Source organism: Gymnoscopelus braueri, assembly GCF_963280865.1.
Source record: "Gymnoscopelus braueri genome assembly, chromosome: 9".
Classification (NCBI taxonomy): domain Eukaryota; kingdom Metazoa; phylum Chordata; class Actinopteri; order Myctophiformes; family Myctophidae; genus Gymnoscopelus; species Gymnoscopelus braueri.
In genome coordinates, this window is record NC_137610.1 from 21,533,230 (window position 1) to 21,552,686 (window position 19,457).

At 42.5% G+C, this 19,457-nt stretch overlaps 2 protein-coding genes across 2 annotated transcripts in view; one reads left to right on the plus strand and one right to left on the minus strand.

Annotated features, from left to right (window-relative positions):
* The window catches only part of rhcgb (Rh family, C glycoprotein b), a 49,605-nt gene extending 33,725 nt beyond the window's left edge, over window positions 1-15,880 (plus strand). Inside the window, exon 12 of the mRNA XM_080438344.1 lies at window positions 15,869-15,880. The gene's annotated coding sequence lies outside the window, so the exon portion shown is untranslated. The remainder of the gene's footprint in view (window positions 1-15,868) is intronic.
* On the minus strand, window positions 13,110-16,421 carry LOC308092450 (Golgi apparatus membrane protein TVP23 homolog A-like). Its single transcript, XM_080438348.1, has 7 exons — window positions 16,327-16,421; window positions 16,053-16,133; window positions 15,282-15,426; window positions 14,892-14,981; window positions 14,616-14,744; window positions 13,338-13,469; window positions 13,110-13,216 (listed from the first exon to the last, which is right to left on the minus strand). The coding sequence occupies exons 2-7, from the start codon at window positions 16,121-16,123 to the stop codon at window positions 13,190-13,192; spliced, it is 594 nt and encodes a 197-aa protein (XP_080294474.1). The 5' UTR covers window positions 16,124-16,133; window positions 16,327-16,421; the 3' UTR covers window positions 13,110-13,189.
* Between the last annotated feature and the right edge of the window lie 3,036 nt (window positions 16,422-19,457).

Below are 19,457 nucleotides of genomic sequence, written 5' to 3' on the forward strand. Positions count from 1 at the left end.
TTAAAAAAAAGCCAACATGTTTCGACCACACAGCTGGCCTTCTAAGAAGGCTTTTTAGCTTTTTAAATCATGTAGCCACTCTACAATAAATATATATATTTTCTTTCCTGTTACCATTTTTGAGTGCCTGGGACCTACAGTACGTTTCTTGTTTGGTCAAATTAATTTGCCCTTTTCTATTATTTTTTACTTTTTCTATATGCACTGACACAGCTGTAAGAATTAGACAAAGCAATATTTTTGTGTATGTTCATCCGCACACTCTCACATCTAAATATTATAAAAGATATTCCTTATCGAGGAGGGTACAGGAAGTGTGTGAAGGTGCTTGATAAATCCTTTCTTTGCCCACACTGCCTCTGTCGGCTGTTGGCAGCTGTCACATACAATTTCAGACCGTCCTTCCTCATACTGTTCTCAAACCACACACACACGCACACACACGCACACGCACACGCACGCGCACGCGCACGCACACACACACACACACACACACACACACACACACACACACACACACACAGACCACGCTCAGCTCCTTGAGTCTGTGCTTTGATTTAGCAAGGAACATCACAAGCTAAGACCGCGTAGCTCCGCATGCACACGAATGCATATAGGTAAAGGCGACGGGCTCAAAACTCAATCATGGCTGCCCACGTGCCATGTGGCACATCTCTCGTCCGTCTATGCAGAGCTGCGCGTCTCTTGTTGCCTCTCGCTTATATACGTGGCCACATCTCTCCTCTCCTTCTGTCCTTAACCCCTTCTTGATATTCAACATATCGTTACCCTCAGATTGGACTTATTTATTCACAAGCGATGATCTCATTCATTTCCCCCTTTCCCTCCCTTTGTTTGCCTCTAACAGAGAAATACCACCCCCAGTGGAACAGGTCGTGGACTTAGCAATCGCCAAGATTAATTTCCCGCCTTCATCATGCGTTCTCTCCTCTATCAAACCTGCCCGAAGCAATGTGCTGTATATCACAGATGAGGAGCACAAATGCAATTATAAAGACAGCTCTGAGTCCTTTATATGAATAAGAAGAGGGGATCGTCTTTTGACGTGTGGGCTTACATATCACGTAGCGGAGGAAGTACAGTATGAGGCTCATTAATAATCATTATCCCCTGGTTACATCATTCAGCTGGTTAAGCACGCCCCTCGCCTTAGCTGAGTCATTCACAACCATATCGTGTACTATACTGACTGTCTCGTAAGATTGTTCTGTGTCTGTCCAAGGTGTGTCCATTTGCCAAATAATGCCATCAATGCATGTGGCTGGTAAAAAAAACAAACTAAAACAGGCAAAGGAGTGCTTGTACTAAAAATGTTAACCACACACACACACACACACACACACACACACACACACACACACACACACACACACACACACACACACACACACACACACACACACACACACACACACACACACACACACACACAGCAACATCCGGAGTGTTCATTTAACCCTGAGAGGGGGAAAAAAAAAACAGATGAAATATCTTAAATCAAACCAAATTGAATCATGTGTGTCACGATGCGTTCGTAATGCAGCATGCACGATGCTATGCCATATCAGACATACTCTGCTGTTTGAAACGGTGCATGCCTGCGAGTGAGCTTTCACATGCACCGCATGTGTGACTGAATGCATCTCTAATGGCAGTAAAAAAAAAAAAGAAAGAAAAGAAATCCCTCTCGTTTCGCAGGGAAAAAAGGCCAACAGTATCTCCACGCTTTTCAGACATGCAGAGGAGGCTGAATAGACTAATGAACAGTCAGGTGGCACTCTAGGACCGGGACTACCCCCCCCTCCCCCTCCTATTACACACACACACACACACATACACACACACACACACACACACACACATATCAAACACGCATACACATTAAAACTCGGCAGCTCACAGGACCCTGGTGATCTGTGCGACAGTCTAATGTCTCAGGCATCTGCTCATGTCTAGTCTGGAGGGGCCTTTCCCACCCTGCCCCCCGTCCCAGGCCCGCCATGCACACAGCACCAGTCTCTCCACAATGGTGGGAAAGCAGGCTTTTTTTGGAGGGTGGGGGGTGGAGACTCAACGGCTATTGAGGGGGGGGGTGGGGGTGGGGGTGGGGGTGCGAGAGCGAGAGAGAGAGAGAGTGGGGCTGAATGATAATGTGAAAACGCAGGGCACTGTTCATTAACACACGAGGACTGCAGCTGCACATGTTGGCTACGAACACACATGTACACGTGTCTCTCCACCGCTCTCTGGTTCAGGTTGCTGCTAAAGCTGCCAGGGGCACAGAGCGCCATCTTCTACGCCATTCAAGCAAGCTTATGAATATATATATATATATATATATATATATATATATATATATATATATATGTATGTATATATATATTTATATATATCTATATACATACACACATATAGTATATACGGTATTAAAGACAGTCAAGTGGAACTCCCGATTGTAACCACGCAGTCAAGTTATCCATTGTATAATCGCCGTAACCTATGCTACGCCCGAGATGCTTTGGTTCAATTTGTGAGTGAGTTTTGTTGCTAATCACTGACTGGCAATCATGTTACAGAAGCCATAATACACTTGAGGCCGGCAGGCTGCGGGCATTTATGTCACTCTGGCTCTACGTTGTGCCAACACCCCACGGCCATGGTGTATTAATAATATACCATGGGTATGGCCTATTATGTATTATTGCTTACATATAGGCTACATAGAGTACATACATACATACAGTATACTGTATTCAGTATGTGTGTATGAAAATGCATAGGGAAGGACCTGAGGTTATGGGTTTCCCATATGCGTGTCAGCTTAGCTTCATTTGTTTGAAATGTGTATCCCAATTAAGAAGCTTAATCATCGTGTTTGTTTGGCCATACCACATTTCATAAATATTTGTAAAATACGTGCCACTCTTGTTGTACGAGCGGAGTTCAAAGGGATTGAAGTATTGAATGGCTACTGGTTTGGCTAGATGTGCTATAGCCATCTGTGTTAAATAAGCAGCTCGAATAATTGAATATTGCACATAAATTAATTAGGACAAGTCTTTACACACAGACACACAGACACACAGTCAGTCACACACACACACACACACACACACACACACACACACACACACACACACACACACACACACACACACACACACACACACACACACACACACACACACACACACACACACACACACACACACACACACACACACACACACACACACACTACCATGCACTACATTATATTTTAACATATTAAAGTCCAGCAAAAAGAGCTCATAAATATTCAAATCAGTTTAACACCATAGTTCTGCTTGGCATGGATTTAACAAAATGATTAATTCAATCATTCTTCACAAAACTGATCACATTGTAAGTGATATAAGAAAAGGTAAATTTACTGTACCTCCAGTAACAGCAATTATATCATTATGTGTCATATGTGAAGTTAGAATAGCCCTATCATCCCTCGCCGAATTTCACCATTTAGCACATCGAGGTCGTTGCCATTTTGTACTATTCACCGCCGCTCCCCGAAATTTCAGAACGAGCCATTTAATACATTATACAATTAAGAGATTACGTCAGGGCATTTATATATAGAGACTACACAGAGAATATGGCCATCTCCATGTCTTTGTACTGTGGTGCACATCGGGGCGTAAAGAAGCGCCATGACAAGAGAAGATGGCAGGTTTCCTTCAATCGGTGCCAGCTCATTAATTTTGTTTGCTACCCCAGCCCCCTCCTCGCCCGCCATCCCCCATCTCACCCCTTAACTGCTAATTAGCAGAAGCAGCAGATAGAATAGAGGAGAAGGGAACAGCCATGTGTGACTGGGGAGGAAATGGGTAACTCTCTTACTTCAACCCCCCCCCCCCCCCAAATAAAACCCCACCACTACCACCACCACCACCCTCCCCTTTGCCCTCCTGTCCCCCTACCTCCTGCCCACTCCTCACACCTCCCCCACCACTGGTACCCAGCAGAAAGCCATGATGTAACTCACCTCATGTGCCAGCCCAGCCATCTTAGGTGCCGCGGCAACAACTCCCAAGATGGCTCCTCTCAGCATGCCCATACTTGAGGGATCCGGCCGGATCTTTGTCCTCCTCCTGGCATGGGCATCGCATCCCCCGTTGGCACTGCAGATGGCATAGCGGGCTCCGGGGTAATAAAGCTAGGAGGCGAGGGGGGGTGGGTGGGTAATTCTGGACCTTTTTAGTTTTTTCAACCCGTCCCCATTTTCCTCCCTTGGTTGTTCTGATTGGGTTTTTTTTGTAGGGGATCTTCGATCTCTCTTAAGCCTGTAAGGCAAACAGGAAGGAGAAACAACAGACATAAAAACACTGAATGTACATTAATGTTTACCCCACCATTACAGTTGGAAGGAGATGTGCTTTGCTACTGCTAGGTATTTTTAAATCATGATTCTTCTTTTCTTTGCACATGTGCGTGCGTGCGTGCGTGCGTGCGTGCGTGCGTGCGTGCGTGCGTGCGTGCGTGCGTGCGTGCGTGCGTGCGTGCGTGCGTGCGTGCGTGCGTGCGTGCGTGTGAATACGCACACGTGCGTGCAGGACACACTCATATACTCAAGCATACAGTACATGTTAAATAAGTCATCAAGTGATCAGACTTCATCTCGTATATATAGTATAACAGGAGCAACTTTCGTCTTTCAACTGATCAGTTCCCTTGTGGTGTGATTGGGTTATGTGTGGTGTATGTATGTATGTGTGCGTGCGTGCGTGTGTGTGTGGGTGGGTGGATGGATGGGTGGGTGGGTGTGTGGGTGTATGTGTCTGTGAGCACATAGGTATATAGCAAGGCACAAGGAAACAAAATAATTGTTCTGTTCACATCGTCAATGAGACATGGAAGAAACAAGAATGCTTCAGATTATCATCCTATAATAAATAAACCCAAGCATTCATTGTAGCCCTGTTTAACAATGGGGCATGAGCGTTCACACACACTAGCCTACTAGCCAACCAGTGAAAACCCAGCCTGGGAAAAAGGCCTTTGGACAACAGGCATTCTACATATCCAATATCCCACTCTGAATTGAAGCAATTAGCTTGGTGTGACAGTAAGCTCTATAGTTGGTAGTTAACCGTGTGAATGAAAACTCATTTTAGTGCTCTTTACAATCAGAGTGCTAATTCTCCAGCCTGGGCTTATGTACAGCACTGAAGTACCAAGTTGAAAAGTTCAGATCCTGTCTCCTGGATGGCCTTGCCCTTCTTTATTGAAACAGTAATGTCTTCCCAGAGGCTCTGGGACCCGCTGCAGCTGTAAATGCAGCCAGTAAAGAGTTCCTCTGAACCCCCAGTGACAATAGGTGGACTACAGTACGCCACTCAACTTGTATAAACAGCCTAAATGTAGTGGACTGACCTAGTCCCCAAACAAAGCATTAGCAACTGCTCTCTCTCTCTTCAGTTAAAAACACTTCTCAGTGCTCACTATACAATTAAATATGCACTTACACGTAATTTACTATATTTTCTAAAGGGAAAAAAAGAAGAAGAATAAATCATTTCAAAAGACAAAACAAACGAACACCCACAAAAGACAAAAACAATAGCTGTACTGTTTGTGCAGGGTCTGTGAGTAAGCTGGCATGGCTGTATAGTACAGCAAAATCCACAGTGTTCATTTATCCATTTGTAACTGTGTGTGCCTGTACAAAATGTAACCAAATGGATCCATAAGGGCACATTTGGTTACATTTTGTACACGCTCAGAGTTCCATTAACACTGAGAGGGTTTCACTGTGCACCCTTTCTCCCAGTGGGTGACCTGCTTAAAATTCAGCACCATGTTTTAGCGGGTCTGAATGGACAGCTCCCGGCATGTGCAGCCTCAATGGATAAGCGCCAGCAAGAAGGAAAAAAAGGCTAATTACGAACTGTGTGCTTCTTTGAATTAATAGGACCCATATATTGGATGAAGAATGATTCTCCTTCTAAGAATATCCCGAATTGAAATTGAATTGAAAGTGATAAATCCATATGTTATGGGCATATACAGTGTAGCCTAGGCCAGTGGTTCTCAACCTTTTCAGGCCGTGACCCCCCAAACTAATCATATTTGAACTGGGGACCCCCCACCCTGGGGTTGTTCGGTTCCACAGGAAAATATTGTGAAAATAGCAGATCTACAAGCTCACAACCCCTCGCTTTGCGAGGCATTGTGAGCTTGTAGATCGGCTATTTTCAAAATTATTTTAATTTAATTAATTTTTTTTGTCTGGCTACCCCATGCATAATGTGTCCTCTCATGATGCATCCAATTTAGCCTCCATTGATTATTTTAAGTCACACAATAGCCTGTCATTCTAGTTTAGTTTACTTACTTTTGCAAGATTTGACATTTATGTGCCAATAAATAAACAGATAAAATAAAATAAGACAGTATCACAAACAAATGTAGGCCTGTTCCTTACCTTTTGGATCAAAGTCAGCCGTTATAAGCCTATAGGCTCCATTCCATAGTCAGATGATGATGAAGACAGACAGTATTATATGGAAGTCATTTCTACTTTCGGTTATCTAGCTTTATGACAGGTATTTAACACTCATACAGCTAGATAACCAAAGACAGAAACAGACGTCCTTTAGTGATCTGCTGTATAGGCCTACAGACAGTGTGCCATGATGGATCGCCATACGGTTGTGTGCGGGCGACGTGCACACGCCTAGAAAGACACAACATTGATTAGCCTAGGCTATACCTCGATGTTTACAATTAATTTAACAGCCTTTTATAACATAAGAAGAGGTCCAGGCACAAACAAACGCACAGATCGTGAAATAGGCTAGTCCACGAAGACTACTAGCCTGTAGGAGGTCTAATATCATATTTATGCTAATGTGACCAATCGTGAAAGTAAGATTCAAATTAGTCTTCACACATTTAGGCCTATACCCCAAAGCACTGTTTCCCAAACACTTGGTCGGGACCCATTTGTGGGTCGTGGACACATTTTTATGGGTCACAAGTAAAGTTTTGTTTCCTACATTTTGTTTTTAATATTATTAATTCAATAAGAATAAAATAAATCATGCATTTTTTTTACATTTTTCATGAATTAAAAACTAAATTCTATGATTTTTCAATAGAATTTCACTAATACATGTATACAAATCAAAGAAATTCCATGAATTAGATTTCTTTTTTTATAAGTAGCCTAATTGAAATAGCTGATCTGCAAGCTCACAATGCGTGAGCTTGTAGATCAGCTATTTTCACTAGCTTGGGTCCTGGGAAGACATCAAATTTCTCTCTTGGGTCTCGAGCTAAAAAGTTTAGGAAACAGTGCCCTAAAGGCTAAGCTTAATTGTCAAATGCAGCCTATTAACCACTTGAACAGCAGCATCCCTCGCTAATCTGGGGGGAACTATTTTTGGTGAAGAGATTTGGTGCGTAGACGGGAAAAACTCCGTTTCACTATAGAGTAAACTATATTAAGTGGTTAAGATCCATTGTAGCTACATCTTCACCAGGATATCAGCAACTGACAGCAAGTATAGGCTGCTAGCCAGACCTACAGTAGCCTATCAAACGTACCCTCAGGCGATTAGGCTAGACGCTAGAGCCTTAATTCTAACCGAAATAATTAAGATATAGTCAGCCGTACCAACAACAACACATGAAGTGTAACCTATCTAACTTGTGCCAACAACAAACTGGGCCCACTTTGAGTTGTAGTCTCAGAAGGTATAGCCTGTAATTATATATATATATATATATATATATATATATATATATATATATATATATATATATATATATATATATATATATATATATATAGTATATATTCACACACACAAACACAAGATAGATAGATAGATAGATAGATAGATAGATAGATAGATAGATAGATAGATAGATAGATAGATAGATAGATAGATAGATAGATAGATAGATAGATAGATAGATAGATAGATAGATAGATCATATTCAATAAGACAGGTCTAATCCGTTTGACTAAATATGGCCTATAAGACAAGGGTTGAGTTTTTTTTATTAGTTACATGAGTATATATTTTTTAATCTAGTTGTTTTCCCCCGATGTATGCAAATAGTTGTTAAAATAATTCAATTCAATTCATATTTAAATGTCTCATAAAACCTAGGAATCATAATTAATATATCTCTAAAAATATTAGAGGTATTGTTGTTGGAATACAATATTACAAACCTTTAAAATATCAAATTAATTGGGGTGTAGCTACACATATGACAATATTCAGTCTCAGTTTTGTTTGTATTAGTCTAATCAAAATTCTCGTCAGTTTGGTCATGTAAATGATTAAAAAAAGAATTTTAAAGTGTGATTTAACTATAAGACCAGTATAGTTAACCAGAGAAATACAGACAAGGAACGGCTTTTTGGTGCAGCAACTAAATGCGCTCCAAGATCAACAGCTGAATGTAAAAAAAAACAATCATTAAAACAAAACTAAATTGAGTTTAGTTTTATTACGTTATTCTTTTTTTTATCTTTAAGTAGGCTACTTTCAGTCCTCCTGAGGCAGATTATTCTTATTTTGATGAGTTGAAAATGGCCTATTTTAAAAGAACTAGGCTATTTGACATCACAAGGATTGTCCCACAAGCCATTTCAGAATCCAGTTTGTTCCAAATAGGCCGAAGAGCCTTCTATGAATATCACTGACAATTATATAAGGTTTTGTCCTTATGCATGCAACATGGCTCTGCCCTCGCCTAAAATGAAATGCAAAAGAATTCTGAATATATACGGAAAACATGTAAACGCTATTAAATAAAGACAAAAAAAGAAAAGTAAGCCATCATTGATCAAGCCGCTATGTATTCTGTCTTGAGACACATGGACATGATGACAGAAGAACAGGAGCTTTGCTGGAAAATTGCTATACAGTTTTTTTTTTTTTGGGGGGGGGACAAACGCCGTCCTCCTGAATGATGAGTGGAGCCCTTCTTACCTCAGCCTCAGGACCAGCAGCTTCCAGTCTGGTGAGTCTGCAGACATTAACCTCAGATGTAGGATCATATCCCCTTGATGAAGATTGCGCGCTTCTTGCGTCCGTCCCCTCGGCTTGAATCACTGTGTTAAAGTCCCTCTGCTCTGCCAGTCACCCAGCCTCTGCGCTCCAGCCACAGCGCTGCCTCTGGTGACCATCCTCGCCCGCAGTGACGTCATCCCAGTAGCAGGCTGCCGTGTGGCCAATCACAGAGTCCCGTTGAGCACAGGGTTTGTATTGTGCGCATGTGTTGAAATCCACATTAACCCCTGGCATCCCGACATCGGGCATGTCATCCTATATAGGGGCTATTTTAAAAAAATAAAAAAAATAATGTCATAAGACATTTCTTGGGACGCAAGAAATGTGACTCACAAGACTGTGAGTTTGTAGACCAAAATGTTTTGCCGTGTGACACCATCATACAACAAAGTAGCTAAAATAGGGCTTTATTGTACCAGGGGGGGGGAACAGACCAATCTGATGGGCTATCCATTGAGCTGGTGCCAATGCCTTGGGCTAGGTTCCCTCCAAAATCTTGATCATTTGTAACAGTTCCTAAATCTGTGAAGTGTGAACAGTTCTTCTCAAACACCACACAATCCTGAGTGTTAACTCTGAGAGTGCACAAATGGAACCAAATGGACCCATGCATGCAGTGCGTTTGGTTCCATTCCATTATACACACTTTAACACACTACTTGTATGAAAACAGTTACCATAGGACTATTACAAATGTTGAGCTAGTCTGAGATAGCCTACAGTAGGAGCTAGTGTCATTTCTATCCCCTATACTGCACATCTTCATCAAACAATTAAAGATCTTTTAACCAATACATTGTTAGAAACAGTCACATGATATCATCAAAAGGAAGATTCTAATGCTAAAACGGATTAATCCTTTTCAAATAACAATATAGCTGTGTCTGTATATTATAGCCATGACCTTATTTCTTTGATTGTTTGAATACAATCGGTTTATGTGCAGGCACAACACAGCAAAAGAAGGCATGAGCTGATCTCAATTAATTTAGGCTATTTGTGTAAAAATATAGCATGCAGCATATCTAGGTCTACGTTTTGACTAATGTTGCACACTGTTGTACCGTGTACCCTCTCTAAATGTGGAAACAACAGTGGTGGAAAGTCACTAAGTACATGTACTCAAGTACAATTTTGAGGTATCTTTACTTTACTGGAGTATTTCCAATTTTCAGTACTACTCCACTACATCTCAAAGGCAAATATTGTACTTTTACTCCACTATAATTATTTGACAGCTTTAGTTACTAATTTAGATTTAGATTATTACCACAAAACATATTAACCACTTCAGCCCCTATATATATATTTCAGCCATTTGAAAATAGCCGATATACAAGCTCACAATGCAGATTATATACATTTGAAAACTTGTGAAATGGGACATTCAGCATAATGAGTACTTTCTACTTTTGGTACTTTAAGTACATTTTGATGCCAATACTTTTGTACTTTCACTCAGGTAAATTTTGAATTCCGGACTTTTACTTGTAACAGAGCATTTCTACATTGCAGTATTGATACTTTTACTTCAGTAAAAAATGCAGTACTTAAATAACACTGATAACTACTGTGCACCCAATTCTGGTAAAGAAACTTGAAATAGAAGTCAAATTCCATCACAGCTCAAAAATGATTGCTTACTTATTTAAATGTTTGACAGTGGGGTGTGTGTAATATGGGTGTCTTTTATCCACATATAAGTTTGATGAGAGCAGTCAATATGAACTATATTATATGGTTTGTTGTAACAATGTAACATCTCAAACAACAATGTCAAGTTCATGGGATCTTTAAGAATAATGGTGTGTTAAGACTGAGAAACCCTGAACTCAAACTTATGGAGGAAAGTTAGCTTATGGATGAAATATAGCCTACAGTAGCCTATGATTTGAGGAATTTTCTCACACCAACATGATGTCAGAATACAAATCAGTTTACTCTAATGTTGGGACATATACAAAAATGAAGAAATTATTATAAATATTTTTTTGAAAAGTCAAAATTTTATACAGCATGATATTAAAATGTCCTTTGTAATTTGTACTTTTGAATTCTTGTGCCTGTGCTTTTTTGGATACTAAAATTTTTAAAAGTACTCCAGTACACTATAACTCAAGTACAAATTTGCCTGAGCAACTTTCACTATAAGTGATATTTGACCAGGAAAGTACTGGGGTTGAGTACTTTAATTTTCCACCACTGCTTTTAAGCCCCTGTATGGTTCATTTAGAGGTTCTTTACTGGTTCTTCAGCTTAGTTTAGGCTCCTTAATGGTTCTGTATAGCACCATTTGGTGCTATATGGAACGTTCAAGATATACTGTAGTCTATATCAGTGGTTCTCAAACGTTTTCATGTCAACTTGTCAACACTTAATATTTGGCCGTGGATCCCCATCTGAAAAAGTTTCAAGATGCTAAAATGTTTCAGAAATAGTCATTGTTTTTCACATTTCTTTCAAGATTTTTTGAGAATAGCAGATCTACAAGCTCCCAACGTGTTGCATTGCCACACGTAGTGAGCTTGTAGATCTGCTATTTACAAATATAAGGTTAAAGTGGTTAAACTGATTTTGATGCTATTAACTGATTTGGCTGGGGACCCCTTGGAACCCTTTAAGGATCCATGGGGGTCCCCGGACCCCACTTTGAGAGAACCACTGCTCTGTATATAGCACCAAACGAGGTTCCTTTACGAGCCAAAGAACGACTTTTGGTGCTATTTAGCACAGTTTTTGTTTAGTGTATAAAATACAATGTACGTACACTGTCGATGAAACCTGCAGTGGTACAACAGAGTTGCTGTGCATGCAGTCTTGGAACATGATGATGTTTGCTGAGAATTTAAACATTTGCGATAGTCAATCTTTCACCAACAGGAAGAATCTCTATCTCTCACTTTCACTGTCTGTCTCTCTCTCATCAGTCACCACATTTTCCAAACTAGTGTAGTGAGCAGTGGTGTAAAGTAACTAAGTACATTTACTCAAGTACTGTACTTAAGTACAATTTTGAGGTATTTTCACTTTATGGAGTATTTCCAATATTCAATATTTTTTACTTCTACTATATCTCAGAGGCAAATGTTGTACTTTTACTCCACTACAATTATTTGAAAACTTTAGTTACTAGTTACTTTGCAGATAAAATATATTTGAAAATAGCCGATCTACAAGCTCACAACGCGTCGCATCGCACGCGTTGTGAGCTTGTAGATCTGCTACTTTTACTTCTACTTTTATTTAAGTAAAATATCGGAGTACTTCTTCCACCACTGGTAGTGAGCTTAATTTTTGGTCTCATTCATAGGGATACAGCAGTTTTTGATTAATATGGAGCTTTGATTGTCGTTGGGAAGTTTTAGCTCAGCCATCTGGTGCCATCAGATCATTCAAGTCATGTTTTACAACCACTCTCGTGGAGTGTTCCCATGGTAACCACCAAATTAGTTATAAGCCTCCCTTGTATTGGGCTGCGCCTGCTATTATATTTGGGCATATAACACTACTTTGTCAAGTACATTTCAGACACAGCATACATTCGTAGTCATTGTATAAAAAAGCCACTATTCCAACAAACAGGGAAAATAAACAAGATTTTTTCCACTGTAAAAAAACTCCAAACAAACAAAGAAACATGTGTTTTGCAGATTACTTTATTTTTGTTAGGTTTTTATTTGTCCATCGACAGCATAATTCCATATGAATTTTTGCCAACAAAGGAAATGATAAAATCCACTCGTCTTTTCTATTGACATCAGATAATAAGACAGTGGTAACTTCCACATTCATATCTGGGCAACTTGTGAACAGAGCAGCAAGAAATAATAAAGTCATCAGGCACGAGCAATTCAAGTTTATACAGTTTATGGAAACTTTGGAGAAAAGGCTGTCTCTCTCTGACTCTCATACCCACACCCACACACCCTGACACACCCACACACCCAAGCTCGGACGCACGCACGCACGCACACACGCACACGCGCACACACACGCACACGCACACGCACACACACACACACACACACACACACACACACACACACACACACACACACACACAGGAGTGTTTGTATAAGTAGCCTACGGCAGGTCAATCTTCACAGTATTCCAAAGATGATATCCGGCTGAAAGAGGAGATCATAACAATAAGGCACACACGATAAATGCTGCGTTGTACGACAACATATGCATTAGGTACAAACCTCACCATATAAATACTGAATGTTGCCATGGTGGGTCACTTACACGCTGCAGGAAGTGGTGACCCATGAACGAGCGGGTGTCAGGAGGCGGGTGGCCCTCCTGCCCTCCTGCCTTGCAGCGCAGGTAACCATACAGATTGGCTGCTTGAAGAGAGATGCTGGTTACAACCAAAACCTGTAGGAGAGACAGAGAGAGATGCTAGCTAGAACCAACTGGCCATGTTCTAGGGAGGTAAGCTCAGCTGGCTGGGGTGGGTGATATGTGTCTGTCACTGCACCAGTGACTCCTACAGGTTGGCTGGGGCAACTGTTCAGCAGGGAGCAGAACGGAATAACGTGTTCCTCCCAAGGGCCCAGCATCCGCCTTTGAAATTGAGTCTATATAGGAAGTGACAGTCACTAGTTTGAAGTCTTCTTTCAATCACCATGATATGCGTTTTGGTAAATTATGGTCCCATTTATTTTAAAATCGATGATAAAGTAGGGTATGCTCTAGGAGGGGCGGGATGATTTGATTGACAAGCTACACAACCAATAGCATTCATTCCCCGCCCCCGCTCTAAATTGACAAGCTACCCAACTAATGGCAGTCATTTCCGGTTGCATAGGATATGACGCGATATGACGCAATATAGAAAGATGGCAGATTTGAAATTGCTGAAAAATAGGCTTCATTTACGGTCTGTAGAGTCTATGGGCGTAACGCTGTCCATTCTTTTTTATAGTCTATGGTTCCTCCGCATGTGTTACATCCTCCCAGTGACACTCCTCACTGTCAGGTGAAAAGAAGCAGCTGGCGATGTATCACATGTATCAGAGATGACACGTGGTTGCCTACGCCTTCCCCAAGACCAACCAGGGGTCAGCAGCGACAGGGACTAGCCTAGTATTAAATGAACAGAACTCTGCCACTCCATCGGTCCTTATCCATTTCTCCTCCATAGTGGGTTAACCAATCAATCTGAACTTGCACATGGGCATTGACCTATGCAGGGAATGAGGAAGTGGATTCTCACTTTTCCTAAATCTACGCTGTTTATCAGCATTTACAGATTTATGGATCCCAGTCGAAGTCATAGCCCGGATGGACGGTGGGTGTACATAGTTTGCGTCTTCTGTGTCTTTAGTACTTTGTTCTATTGCTAATTTTGTTGTATGTAGCTCTGCTTCATATGATGACAATAAACTGATTGAATTGAAATATGAGTATGGACTAGTAAGGGGAAATAGCATCGAAAAATGAACAAATGAAGAAGAAAAAAGAAACAAACAAACAAATAACATGCAGTATACTGTGTATGTGTGTAAGTGTGTTTCTCACCAGCCATTTGATTTTGAGAGAGAACAGAGTAGTGAAGAAAAAGAACATCCAGATGAGAGGACAGATGATCAGACCCAGCCAGAAGATTCTGGCCTCAGCCTCTGTTCCACTGCTACAGCCCTGAGAGTTCTGTAGCACACGTACGCACACGCACACACACACACAGCAAAAATTGTTATCATTTTCCAGATTAGCTCATTATGTCATGAGTATCTGGCACTCAGGACACAAAATATAAATAAATACAAATAAATGAGAATTCAAACAGAGCCTTACTTTTTTGGCCTCAAACACCCATAGGCTCCTTCCATCCTCATCGATCTGATTCCACCACCGCAACCCCACCAACAGTCTGCCAGTTACATTCTGGAAGAAAAAGAAAGAAGATATAAACAATAGAACGCAAATGAGGGAAGAGAGACAAATGGGTGAAAATGATGTCAAACCAGTGCTGGTGGCCTTTTCTGAACACCCAGTATTTGGATGTCAGAATTCATGCTTGTATCCATGCAGAGTACCAAAACCCACCAGGATTTGTAAGCTTCAAAAACATATTAACGACATACAAAACATGATTGTGTGTAAATGCACTTCAGTGTACATAGCAATATACAGTAGCGAGCAAGCGCAGAACAAAACGTCTGTCCTGTGCTCATCACCTCTCACCTTGACGGACCAGAAGTCGAAGGAGAGCAGGGTGATGATGAGGACGAAGCAGGATGCAAAGTTTTTGCTGATCCAGTCACACAGCAGGTACACTAGGATGGCTGACACCCTGAAGAACAGGTGCAGGAAGGACGCAACCGGGTGCCTGGGATCACACGCACACATACACAGTGACACAGTCAGTCAGTCAGTCAGACAGACAGACAGACAGACAGACAGACAGACAGACAGACAGACAGACAGACAGACAGACAGACAGACAGACAGACAGACAGACAGACAGACAGACAGATATATCCAGTCATTTTGGGGCAGAAACAAGAAGTTGAAGGATACAATTAAGTGTGTTAATGATGTAGGCCTTATATGTGCATGTTCACGTCATGTATACTTTACATTAACAACATTTTTTGTATTATTCTTTTTCCACAGTTTTGTTTATTTCAGGATTCAGAACAATATAAATACAAGAAATGACACAATTTCTTTTTTAAATGTATTTTGTGGACAAAATAGCCAATCTATGTCCCTATAGAGTAAGTGCCCACCTATCCTGCATCCATTCTAACATAACTTCAGACAGAGTGTCCACTTAAGCCTAATTATACTGCTTTAATTAATAGTAGCCCACGACGGTGTAGCTTGCGTAAAAGAATGGATCTTCAAGCTATTAACCATAACCAGCTTGAAGATCAGTTCTTCTCGGCAAGCTACACCGTCGTGCTGCTATAATGGACGGGGGTATACAGCTGATGGAGCTGTAAAGCCTACCGTATAACGGCGCTTCTTCGCACCCGCTCCTCTTCGAAATCCAGCTCCACATCCTCGGTGTCGTCCGCCATATTATAACCCCTGCAAGGAGACATAACAACACAACCCGTCCGCATAAACCACCAGAAACCAAACCAAACCACATCACATCAAATCACGGGTCGAACACAAACCAGCCATTAGGTCGATCAACTGGAGGAAGCACAGACATCTACCTAATTAATGGCTGGTATATAATACATTGGATATACATTAATGTAGCTGCTGCACCCACCCGTTTCATTCGTGATGTTTGTGGATGATGTGAGAAATCTGTGTACCTTCCTACTGCTATCTGTCTGTCTGTCTGTCTGTCTGTCTGTCTGTGTGGTGATGCGCTCCCCTCCAGCAGTGTTCAGTCAGCAAATATAACGGAGCAAATATAAGACTTCCGGTGGACGATCTCTTCAGAATAAGAGTACCCTCTAGAGTAAAAAGAAACCATTGAAAACCATTGAAAAACGGTTCATTTGCACATTAAAACTATAAATTAAGCATTTAAACGAAGCTATATATCACATATTATGTTTCTGTGTAACAAAAACGGATTTAAAACATTAATTATTTATCTAAATTGATAGATGCTGTTCAAAGGAGTGCATAGCCTATACAAATTGGACACTGGACAGGAGACGGTGCTTAGTGCCGGAACTTCTGAGGTACGCACGCGTTCGGGGAGACCCCCTCTACACAGCCACACTCTCCGCTAAGCGGCACTAAGGTGTAAAAAAAAGTGGCGGGCCGTCCAGTGAGGTCAAGGGTCAGAAAAGGGCCCTTTTCAGTGCATAGCCTATACAAATTGGACACTGGACAGGAGACGGTGCTTAGTGCCGGAACTTCTGAGGTACGCACGCGTTCGGGGAGACCCCCTCTACACAGCCACACTCTCCGCTAAGCGGCACTAAGGTGTAAAAAAAAGTGGCGGGCCGTCCAGTGAGGTCAAGGGTCAGAAAAGGGCCCTTTTCAGTGCATAGCCTATACAAATTGGACACTGGACAGGAGACGGTGCTTAGTGCCGGAACTTCTGAGGTACGCACGCGTTCGGGGAGACCCCCTCTACACAGCCACACTCTCCGCTAAGCGGCACTAAGGTGTAAAAAAAAGTGGCGGGCCGTCCAGTGAGGTCAAGGGTCAGAAAAGGGCCCTTTTCAGTGCATAGCCTATACAAATTGGACACTGGACAGGAGACGGTGCTTAGTGCCGGAACTTCTGAGGTACGCACGCGTTCGGGGAGACCCCCTCTACACAGCCACACTCTCCGCTAAGCGGCACTAAGGTGTAAAAAAAAGTGGCGGGCCGTCCAGTGAGGTCAAGGGTCAGAAAAGGGCCCTTTTCAGTGCATAGCCTATACAAATTGGACACTGGACAGGAGACGGTGCTTAGTGCCGGAACTTCTGAGGTACGCACGCGTTCGGGGAGACCCCCTCTACACAGCCACACTCTCCGCTAAGCGGCACTAAGGTGTAAAAAAAAGTGGCGGGCCGTCCAGTGAGGTCAAGGGTCAGAAAAGGGCCCTTTTCAGTGCATAGCCTATACAAATTGGACACTGGACAGGAGACGGTGCTTAGTGCCGGAACTTCTGAGGTACGCACGCGTTCGGGGAGACCCCCTCTACACAGCCACACTCTCCGCTAAGCGGCACTAAGGTGTAAAAAAAAGTGGCGGGCCGTCCAGTGAGGTCAAGGGTCAGAAAAGGGCCCTTTTCAGTGCATAGCCTATACAAATTGGACACTGGACAGGAGACGGTGCTTAGTGCCGGAACTTCTGAGGTACGCACGCGTTCGGGGAGACCCCCTCTACACAGCCACACTCTCCGCTAAGCGGCACTAAGGTGTAAAAAAAAGTGGCGGGCCGTCCAGTGAGGTCAAGGGTCAGAAAAGGGCCCTTTTCAGTGCATAGCCTATACAAATTGGACACTGGACAGGAGACGGTGCTTAGTGCCGGAACTTCTGAGGTACGCACGCGTTCGGGGAGACCCCCTCTACACAGCCACACTCTCCGCTAAGCGGCACTAAGGTGTAAAAAAAAGTGGCGGGCCGTCCAGTGAGGTCAAGGGTCAGAAAAGGGCCCTTTTCAGTGCATAGCCTATACAAATTGGACACTGGACAGGAGACGGTGCTTAGTGCCGGAACTTCTGAGGTACGCACGCGTTCGGGGAGACCCCCTCTACACAGCCACACTCTCCGCTAAGCGGCACTAAGGTGTAAAAAAAAGTGGCGGGCCGTCCAGTGAGGTCAAGGGTCAGAAAAGGGCCCTTTTCAGTGCATAGCCTATACAAATTGGACACTGGACAGGAGACGGTGCTTAGTGCCGGAACTTCTGAGGTACGCACGCGTTCGGGGAGACCCCCTCTACACAGCCACACTCTCCGCTAAGCGGCACTAAGGTGTAAAAAAAAGTGGCGGGCCGTCCAGTGAGGTCAAGGGTCAGAAAAGGGCCCTTTTCAGTGCATAGCCTATACAAATTGGACACTGGACAGGAGACGGTGCTTAGTGCCGGAACTTCTGAGGTACGCACGCGTTCGGGGAGACCCCCTCTACACAGCCACACTCTCCGCTAAGCGGCACTAAGGTGTAAAAAAAAGTGGCGGGCCGTCCAGTGAGGTCAAGGGTCAGAAAAGGGCCCTTTTCAGTGCATAGCCTATACAAATTGGACACTGGACAGGAGACGGTGCTTAGTGCCGGAACTTCTGAGGTACGCACGCGTTCGGGGAGACCCCCTCTACACAGCCACACTCTCCGCTAAGCGGCACTAAGGTGTAAAAAAAAGTGGCGGGCCGTCCAGTGAGGTCAAGGGTCAGAAAAGGGCCCTTTTCAGTGCATAGCCTATACAAATTGGACACTGGACAGGAGACGGTGCTTAGTGCCGGAACTTCTGAGGTGCGTGCAACGTACCTAAGTGCAAAGATCACTCAAATGTATAATAAACGGGTACAACATGCAATGTACCAACGTGCAAACATCACTCAAATGTATAAAAAAGTATAACATGCAATATACTGAAGTGCAAACATCACTCAAAAGTGCAACACAGCAAACTTAAAGTGCAAACATTGTACACACACACACACACACACAAATTGATCAATAGATAGATGTACGTATATAAAGCAGAACCAGCTCAACACACACACACACAGACACGATACCGGCAGCATAATTAGAAATAACAGATTTTTTGTATATACATTTCAACAAAACATTTTAACATACTGTACAACAAGATCATTGATGCACTAACCTAACAATCAAATATTCACAACCTCTGTAGAAAATATAGGTTTAGTGTGTGGACTACAGTGGCTGGATTCAGACAAAACTGTTTTTTAACAACTGTAGTTGTTGCATTGAGACACACACACACACA